Source organism: Trematomus bernacchii, unplaced genomic scaffold, assembly GCF_902827165.1.
Source record: "Trematomus bernacchii unplaced genomic scaffold, fTreBer1.1, whole genome shotgun sequence".
In the NCBI taxonomy this organism is placed as follows: Eukaryota; Metazoa; Chordata; class Actinopteri; order Perciformes; family Nototheniidae; genus Trematomus; species Trematomus bernacchii.
The window spans coordinates 76139-86401 of NW_022987910.1; the positions used below are offsets into that span (position 1 = coordinate 76139).

Genomic DNA, 10263 nt, shown 5'->3' on the forward strand with positions numbered 1-10263 from the left:
AAAAAACAAAATAAAAATAAAAACACACGGAAAAGTCAGGAGTCGTGCTCCGCTCTAACTAGAAAGCCAGAGAGAAGAGAAAAGAAAGTAAAAAGGCTTGGGAAAGCAGCAGAATATTTTAACTGCAAACTTTTTGACTAAAACCATATGTCACCAATAATGTATAAAATAATTATGTGGAACATGTTGAAGTCAGTATGAAGTCTCCATCAGACAGAAAAGAATAGGCTGAGACAGTCTGTTAAACTCCAGTTTGTTTGTCTGTGTTTGTTTCTGTGCTGAGCACCTAATCTAATCATTTTGTTAAATTTTTTTGCTTAATTTATTTTTAATTTTTCAACGTAGGAGAGGTTTTCCTACGTTTTTCATGAAAAATGATGTCCAAGGAGTGTAGGGTTTGAGAGTTATGGCAGTTTTAAAACATTTTTTGGGGCGAATTTCAAGCTCTCCTCCACTCTGTTTTGAGATCAGAGCACTTAGCGGCGCAATACACACCAATGTTAAAATCTGAAGAAGGCCTCTTTACTAAGCTCCAAACTAAGTTAAATATCTCAAAAAGTGTAGAATGAAGATGAATACAATTTCAATAGCTGAATGTCTTGTGATCATTTAAAAGTTTGAATGAAGTCTCTAGCTGAATGTATGTGGAAGGAGTAGCATTTGGCGCACGGTGTAGCTAAATGAGGAAGGTTCCTCCCATAGAGTGCCACAGTGACGCGTCCGAAAACCCGGAAGTAATCATAAATTATCCGGCTGAACAAAACGTGATCTGTCTCTTCAAGTTGTGTCAATCACAGACCTTATTTCGAGCTATTTTACAAAATCCTATGGAGAAATTGCATTGGTTTTTGTCGAAGGAACCGGAAGTGGTAAAATGCTAACTTACTTCCGGGTTTTAGGACGCGTCACTGTGGCACTCTATTGAGTTACATGTTAAAAAAAGAGTGAGTTTAAAAAGCTGAATATTTCAAAAAGTATAAAATATTTTGAAAAAGTTGAAAGTTTCCCATCATGTCCTGAAAAGGCTGAATATTTTGATATTTGAATGGTTTCTGTAGCTGAAAGTATGCTGAAGTTATTGAGAACCAAACCTTTTGTTGAAATAAAGAAAAGAAGAACTATAGTGTAATGCTGTAAACAGCATTCGCACTAATAAAAGAATTGGACTTCAAGGCTCCACTAATGACCAAACTGAAATAATCTAACAAAGAGAAGGAAAAAATGTTTCAAAATGTAAAACAGCTCACCCCTGAGCCCCCTCCCCCCTTGACTTCTCCCCTCTCACTTCAAACCTGCTCTCTTCCATCACTCCATCACCTCCTCTCTCCTCCACTCCCTGAGCGAATGAGTCGGTCCCCTCCCGATAATAAGTTGACAGCTGTAGAAAATGGCTTCTTTCAATTTGGGCGCTCCCAATCTCATTATATTGAGATAGGAGAGCTGCATGACTGTTAGTCTGTTTGGAGGCTTGTACGGGATGAGAGCTGAGGCACTTCGAGTGGAGGCTGAGAGGAAGATAGGCAAAGAGAAAGTTTGAAGAAAACACCTGAATAAAGAGAGACGGGGAAATGAGATGGGCAGAGGAGAGGAAATGAGAATGTGACATCCACTGAAGGAGAGGCAGAAATACAGCATAAGGAGAGAAAGGGACAAAAAGTAGGCTAAGACCAAGACTTTGAACCAAGTAAAAACTCTGCAGTAACAGAGCAGAGTGACTTGTGAAAAGACATGGCTCACTAATAACACATACTTCACAGCCGTCTCTCGTTTGAAGAGTGCTGCAGGTGCAGTTTTTCTGGACTATGAAACCCTTAATTCAGCTGACAATAAGTAAATCTGTCTCTCAACATCAATCTGTAAAATAATTCAGCTCTTAGATTTGAAACCCACAATGAGGGGGTGGCAACAGCAGACAGAGCGTGATCAGAAAACATCATCTCCAATGCTATCTCGCATTTTGCTGGCCAGCATGCTACTGTATGTAAAATGAACTAAAAAGCAAAGCACCAAACCTATTCTTAATTGAGCATCCTGTTACTCCCTTGTTATCCTTAAGTGGAACAAATTGAGTGATTTAAAAAATAAACACCAATGGTAAAATAATAACTGTTATGTGACGTTTTTTACTCAGATTCATCAGTAGCTATGTGTCCTGTCAACATGTTAACACGTTAACTTTAAGCATTAGCTGGTGAATTGTAGATCTGAAAACATTAGTTGGTTTACATAGTAGGGAACCCACATATGAGTTTATCTGCTGAGTAACAGATGAGAACATTAATACTACGCTCTTGTCTGTATGGTAAATATGAAACTAGCTGTTAGCTTAGCTTACCACAAATACCAGGAGCAGGGAAAAACAGCTCCTTTTTACAAATGTAGGTTCATCATACAGACATGAGAGTGCAATACATCTTTCTATTTTATTCCCAGAAACAATGTAAGTAACTATTTCTTCAAGGTATACAAAAAAGAATGGCTCAGCTACTATTTAGAAAAGAGTAGATTATCTTCCACATGAGGAGATTAACTCTCGAAGCTCCAACACACCACTGAGGTCCTACAGACCAAGTGGTTTCTGAAAAAACAAACCACAGGAAGAGGCACTGAGAAACCAAGCTGCCCATCATCTAACCACACTGCCGATGAAGGTAAGCTGAAACCTGATTCAGAACACACACACACACACACACACACACACACACACACACACACACACCGACAAACTGTGGGTTTACGCCTCATTGTGCATGAAAACTAATTTTACAATTCCAATTTCCATTTTTGCAATATCCTCAACATCTATTTCAGGTTCATTACAGCTATATTTTACACTAATGGATGCACACAGACTCACACGCACAGAGAGAAATACCAGCAGCTTTAGGAATTAACTGGCAGTGTGCCAACTCTCCGACAAAACTGGAGCTGACTACCAACAGTCCAGGCAGACATGACGGAAATGACACTCACACTGTGCAAGGGCACAAAAACAACACAAAGGACACCTGTACATGTGCATGCATGTGCACACATACACACACATAGACAGTCCGTCATGCACAAGTACATGAAGTTAAAAATGCACATACACTATACATAGATTTTAGGCATAGAACCTTTGCTGCTTGTCATACCCTTGTCTCTCTCGCTCCCCCATTTAAAGTCTGCATATACCCTGGCACAAAGGCACACACAATATAGAAAATATTATGAACCTCTAACCACAGACCAACACACAAACCAAATCAAGATTAGATGAAGAAAGAGAATGAGAGTGCCTGGAGCGTGTGTGTGTGTGTGTGTGTGTGTGTGTGTGTGTGTGTGTGTGTGTGTGTGTGTGTGTGTGTGTGTGTGTGTGTGTGTGTGTGTGTGTGTGTGTGTGTGTGTGTGTGTGTGTGTGTGTGTGTGTGTGTGTGTGTGTGTGTGTGTGTGTGTGTGTGTGAATCCAGAGCTGTCTACCTCAGCCTGCGCTAAGTAAACAGCAGGGAGGGAGAGAAAGAAAACACTAAAGAAACTGGTATCACTGGGAGCGCACACACACAACAACACTTGTGCTACTGACAGGCGGTAGACATACAGCCTTCTTAAAAAGCACAGCCACCCACCAGGCCCACCCTGGGTTAGCTATTGTCTGAATCTCTGGGTGATCCCTCAAGTCCCATACAGTGCACTTCAGCAAATACTGTGTCCCAGTCCAGTGTTGCAAAACACACACAAACGCACACACACTGTTAGCTTTCTGTGGTTACAGTGCAATTAGCTGTACCAATTAGCTGGTTCCTCAACCAATAGAGAAACAGAGGGCTCCCCCTAGAGGGGAAATCACATCATTGCCGATGAGAAAAATGAGGAAATCATGAAAATGATTCCACAATTCCAAAAAACGTCAACACCAACAAAGGATTCCATCTCAACGGTGGTTTCCAACTGGGTGTAAGGAGGTGATTAAACTGGGAGGAAATGAAGTAGTCCACATGTAAATGGCTTCATGAGGGCTGAGGGCAGATTGTATGGGAGTGATTTGCACTTAAGCAAATGCTGCCAAGCTATGGCTTCTAGCTGTGTGTGTGTGTGTGTGTGTGTGTGTGTGTGTGTGTGTGTGTGTGTGTGTGTGTGTGTGTGTGTGTGTGTGTGTGTGTGGGGGTTAGCTTTAAGCCTGTGAAACACTTGTGCCTATACTGAAGTCTGTAAACCTGGTCCACACACCTGTCCCATCCACCGTTGTCCATCTGTGCAGTTACTCTCACACACATTGATGCTGTCTGGCTGACAGAGCTGTGTGTGTGTGTGTGTGTGTGTGTGTGTGTGTGTGTGTGTGTGTGTGTGTGTGTGTGTGTGTGTGTGTGTGTGTGTGTGTGTGTGTGTGTGTGTGTGTGGTAGAGAACTAATATCAGGCGGCCTACTACTGTACTGTTTCTCCCCTCCCCCCAATCCAGCCTCCATGGCTGAACTCAACAGATTAAACTATGCAATATAACCCTTACCAATTCACCCCTCCTCCCTCTCCACCTCCCCCCATCCTCACCACCCTCAATTCAATTTCTTCTCGTCCTCTCTCTCTCACTCTCTCACTCTCTCACTCAGAGAAAAGATTTGTCTTTTTTCTCTCTTCTCCCAATCTGTGTGTGTGCATGTGCGCGTGAACACATTTTCCTGTTCTTCTGAAGATTGCTTGGCTGCAGTGCAAGGAGATATATATTAATATATGTAAGCTGAAGTACAAAAATATATTTAAGATTGCACATGCACATACACACACATACAAACTAATGCAGTAGGAAGAAGAGCTGTCTAAAAAATGTAGTTCTACCAAAATATAGGAAATTAAACATTAGGATATGTGTGTGTGTGTGTGTGTGTGTGTGTGTGTGTGTGTGTGTGTGTGTGTGTGTGTGTGTGTGTGTGTGTGTGTGTGTGTGTGTGTGTGTGTGTGTGTGTGTGTGTGTGTGTGTGTGTGTGTGTGTGTGTGTGCATTGACAGAGTGCATGTCAGTCACAAAGACAAAGAGGCCACACACTTGGTTTAAAAGTGACAGTGGGTGTGTAAATGTGTGTGTGGCAGTGTATGTGCAAGTGGACGTCTGCCACACTACCAGCTGGAAAACGTCAGTCTGCTCAAATTGCTGTCACAGCACTGCATGTGTGTGTGTGTGTGTGTGTGTGTGTGTGTGTGTGTGTGTGTGTGTGTGTGTGTGTGTGTGTGTGTGTGTGTGTGTGTGTGTGTGTGTGTGTGTGTGTGTGTGTGTGTGTGTGTGTGTGTGTGTGTGTGTGTCTGCAACTGACTGTTTGCATATTTAAACATGACGAGAGATTTGACAGACAAAAAGGTAGTCAGAGACAGAGCCACGGACCAGATCATGTCATTTTTGTCAGAGGTTTGTGTTACCTGCTTTGTGTGATTTTAATGAAGAGTTGCATTTCATTTCCTGTGTGTATCTCCCTGGTTGTCCACTGGGTGTGGTTCTCTTGGAGTCACTATAAAACTGTGAATCATGGACCCTGTCTCTGTGCACCTTTCCCGGTCGTGGATTTGCGTGTTTCAGTCCACATATGCATGCACATTCTCAGTCGTGCATATCTATTTCTGCATGCTGAGCATTTGTATATGTGTTTGCATGCATTCTCTATAATCTGTGTGGACATATAGCCTGTAGCTAGCTGTGGTGTATTGAGGGCACTACATCAGGGTAAGGCAATCTGCCTCTGAACAGCTCCTTCAGGTGAGATTTATCACCACTGCACTTGGCCTCTTATTATGGCGATGGATTCCCTACCTCTGTATCTTGGTGTGCATGTGTGTGTGCGTTTTTGTGTGTGTTTTCGTAGCCCCCCCCCCATGAGTCTGTATCCTTATTAAAGTGCTGCAGTGGGTATAGCAGCCATTGGTTTGTGTTGACTCCACCCTCAACAACTCCTGATAGGGATCCACTGGACACGCACAGGCTGGGAATAATATAAATTGGGAATGACAAGAGAGAAGAAATAATGCTGATGAGAGGAAAGGAGAGGAGAGGAGAGGAGAGGAGATGAGATGAGAGGAGAGAAGAGAAGAGAAGAGAGATTTGGCCTGAATAATGATCTCCTCCTCACACCACACCTTCTGCATTTAGCCTACAAATTGCAACAAGACAAAACTACAAATTCCAAATTGCCTGGCTGGAAATCACACAGGGTCCCAAAGCAGTGAAGCTGACTGACAGTCAGTTAGGTAGCACTGGAGAAATAGGTCATAGAGCTAAAAATACTTATCTATGTCTCTCTCTTTCTATCTGTATCTCTTAGTCTCTCCCTATCCTGTGTAAAAAACACAAAGTCAAACAGATAGAAAGTCTAAATAAGGGGATGATGAAAGGAATAACTCTGAAAAAGAAATACCCTTAAAAACATCAGACCTCAGGCTTACTCCTATACGAATGTAGAAAAAACTGAGAGCAAGAAAGGGAATGAGAGATTGCAACTGTGTGTGTGTTTCCCATTTTGTGTGTGTGTGTATGTGTGTGTGCATGTATGTGAGTGTGTGTGTCTCCATCCACACGGGTGATACCGCACAAATGAGCAAGTGAGGGAATGAAAGGGAGAGATTGAAAGAGAAAGAAAGATCTAGAAATGGATGCTCAGGCTGTGGTTTCAGTCATCACGCGGGGCTGTTTGTACACAGAGCCGGTTATTACATGGAACTCATTTAGCTCGGCTCAGTCAGGCAGGGCAGAAATAATATTACATAGGCCCTGCCACAAACACAGCCAATACCCCACACACTATTATCTGCATCTCCCCCTCTAACCAGCACAAAGAAGCAATATTGCTGAAATATCATTTGTTAGTTTTGGACACCTGTGACACTGCAATGATTGCTGTAAAATCAATGTTCTACTGCTAAATGTATTTCATTCTGACCAACATAACACAGTGATACGAAAAGATTGTTGAATTGGGTATAAACATTGGACTATAAACACTTTTTGCGAGTAGATAGTCCAAATCCACTGTAAATCCCTCTAAAGGAACTCCAAAAAGGAAGCCAGTAAGATTTAAAGGGATCCGACAAAATGCTGAAAGAATTTTCCTTCAGTCCTTTTTGCTGAATATTAACATAGTGACATGCCTTGGTTCACAATGTAAAGCACCATGGTGGCGGGTGGGGGTGGAGGGGAAGCGACTTGGAGGAATCAGATGGTTTGAGGCCGAAAAAGAATGAAAATGGAAAAGAGAGAGCCAGCAAGACAGAGAGAGGGGAAATGGCTGAACAAAAGGGAGATGGCCGAAAAAAGAGTGATGGATGGAAAGAGAGTGATGAAGAAGGAGGAAGGGGACGTGGAAGGAAGGGGGTAGCAGGGGTGATAAGAGGACAGGGAGGGAACGAGAGGCAGAGAGATGGAGAGGAAGAGGAGAGAAAGGGAGATTAAAAGAGTCTCTAATCCAGCAGAGAGATAGACAGAGAGGGGGCTGGTGGGGAAATGCCCAGTATATTGGAGCTGCTCTCCTCCACTGATTTGCCTTCACACACAAATGAACCCTCCACTGTACTTCCACACACACACACATGGCTACCCCTGCATGCATACTTCATTCACACATGGATGAACACTTCCTGCAGAATTTACATCCACTGAATTAATTATTCCAGAGATTCAACAAAGTTTAAGGACATTTAGGGACACAACATGGCATGGTCTCCGGCCCACAGCCAGCCACCCCGTTAGTACTGACATTGAACCAAATGTTGCTAGTTGTTTTCCCCATTTTGCTGGATAAGCCTTTCATTTATAAGACTCTTAATAGCAAGTTTGTTTGTAGACATGTTAATTACTAGGGCTTGTTTAAAAGCTGATCGCAGTGTGGTAACTGGAACGCAGTTAAACCCATACTGCGTAACGATGGCATTTATACAGTCGGAGAGGTGTTAAGGCAGTGTTGATTGCTGTGGCCTTGTGTTATAAATACATTCAGCTTTATTATTGCACATAGAGACAAATGCTGTAGTGGAGCAGTGTGCCAGCATCCCTGCAGGTCTACAGCTGCCTGACAACTTTGCTGCTTTGATCTCTAGCTTATTATTCCTCTTTTCTGTGGGTTTAAAATCAATTTATAAGACAATCAATGAAAACTGAAACTTTGTTTATTAGTCAGTCTTTCTACTTTCACTCTTTCCTATTCTCTTTCTGACACCAACCTCATCCTGGTACCACATTGGTATATATTCCATGCAAATCATTCAATGTAATCCCCTTTACATGGTGTCAGTGGGGGCCTCTGGGAGCAATCTGTCCACACTTTCTCTGAGCATCCCATATTAGAAAGGAGGGGAGAGGAAGCTCGGAGCTCATAGGTCCCACATTACTGCCTCCATGCAGTCCACCTGTCCATTCCCGTCCCATCATCACATAAGTGGATACCAGCTGATTACAACATAATTAAACATTGGAATTATTCATCTTTCATATTTAATTTACTATAATTGAGGTATGTACTTTGAGTGAAATACATCTGGCGAAATACCATCACATTCAATCATGGCAGCACCCAGTTGCCCAATTCCAGTTCGCTCTCTGCTGAAGTGCTCTTCAAAACAGGCACGTACAAGGCAGTCGTTCATGGAATTGCACAGAATGTCGCCTGTGTCTGCATCTCAGAGAGGCTGAGAGAGACAGACAGACAGACAGACAGACAGACAGACAGACAGACAGACAGACAGACAGACAGACAGACAGACAGACAGGCAGGCAGGCACTGGCAGGCAGTCTTTATCCCATAGCCATGCTCAGGTGAAACCTGTGCAGCATCCGATGTGAGCCCCTGCTTCTGCATATACGACTTTTCTTTGTTTCAAACTGCATAAGCTATATCTGCTGTGTGCTCAAACACTCCTCAGTTGTATGTTTATATTAGAGCTATTGTTGTGGGATTTTTTAGGACAGGTACAATTTTTTAAGTACCCGTTGACAGACGCACATCAGCTACGTTTTTGGCCGGGAGCCCAGGCGGGCAGGAGGCGTCTGCATTCCGCTGAAACCAGTCTCAGAAAAACAAAAAAAAGACCCCCAAAAAACCCACAAAGGGGAGCACATCGGAAACTTCACGGAAAATCCTCCCGGCTAAAGACCCATCAGTGGAATGAAATGCCGGTTAAGATGCACGTGTAAAACGCTAGATGTTATTATAGGCTTTATTATAGGCGCTAAAGATGAATGCGAGTCTCGGAGTTGCAGCCGTACAACAGCGTATTTACCTCGGCTTATGTAGCCTATTGCCGAGAGGTCCGGCAGTAAAGGTAACGCTGAAGCCCAAAAAACCGGGTAGTGATCTCCATTCTGCCTACCTGTTTACCCCCTCTGTGCCCAAAAATGTGCACACAGGTACGGTAAAGCCAGCTAAGCTCCCGGTCAGCCTCCCTCTCCAGCCTGGCTTTGACCGCGATCTTGGCTGGCTACAGTGGCAAGGGACACACCGGGTCACCCAAATCTACCTCCAGCATTCCTCCATATCCCTGTACACACGCTGCTGTTCGCTCATGGAAATTATTGTATGAATTGCAGCGTAGCTCACAATAACCCCATGGTGCCAAAAAACAGAAACCCCCCGTCAGCTTCAAATGTAACTTTTCTTTAGGGCTGGTTCGCCACCGTTGAAAATATCTCTTTGCTGTATGCATTGCATTTATAGATCTGATGGTAATCGTGCTGAAAAATATCTAGGAATTAAAGGGCTCTAAAATTGCACTGACAGCATGCACAAATAAACAAAAGCCCAAACGCTGAGAAAATGTGTTGTACTTACGATTTGAGAGGGTTCTGTACCGCTGTGGCCATTTTGATATAGTATGATAGAATGCAACACTGCAGAGCCCGGTATTGTACATGTAATGTAGCAGCTATTTCAATTTCATTCATTCTCTGGGGCTGCGGCTGGAGAGAGCAGCCAATGGGAGGCGGGAGCGCTGTGTGACAGCTTTGGGGAAGTGTAGTTTTTACTCATGTCAACATGGAACATGCTGAGGGGGGTTGCACTACATTTACCAGCGGGGATAGCGGCTTAAGTGGACCACAGTCCCGCCTCGGACTTGTAAGTGCAAAGCCATCCCCCAGTTCCGAATTTATTTAAAAAAAATAAAAAAACGTCTACAGTTATGTCAAGGTTGGGTTGCAGGGCTGTCTGTCAGTCTGAGGATGCCAGATTCTCTCCTGCATTGTTGCCTTGTCTGGATGGTGATGGTGGGTGAGGTTGCACTGTCCCAAAATTGCATCACGTCAGTTGCAACTTG

The 10263-nt window shown here is 43.4% G+C and overlaps 1 protein-coding gene across 1 annotated transcript in view; it reads right to left on the reverse strand.

Moving 5' to 3' along the window:
- dpf1 (D4, zinc and double PHD fingers family 1) overlaps nucleotides 1-9892 on the reverse strand; it is a 41764-nt gene extending 31872 nt beyond the window's left edge. The window contains exon 1 of the mRNA XM_034114983.1: nucleotides 9780-9892. Within this exon, the coding sequence (XP_033970874.1) occupies nucleotides 9780-9892 (113 nt within the window). The remainder of the gene's footprint in view (nucleotides 1-9779) is intronic.
- Nucleotides 9893-10263: the final 371 nt, after the last annotated feature.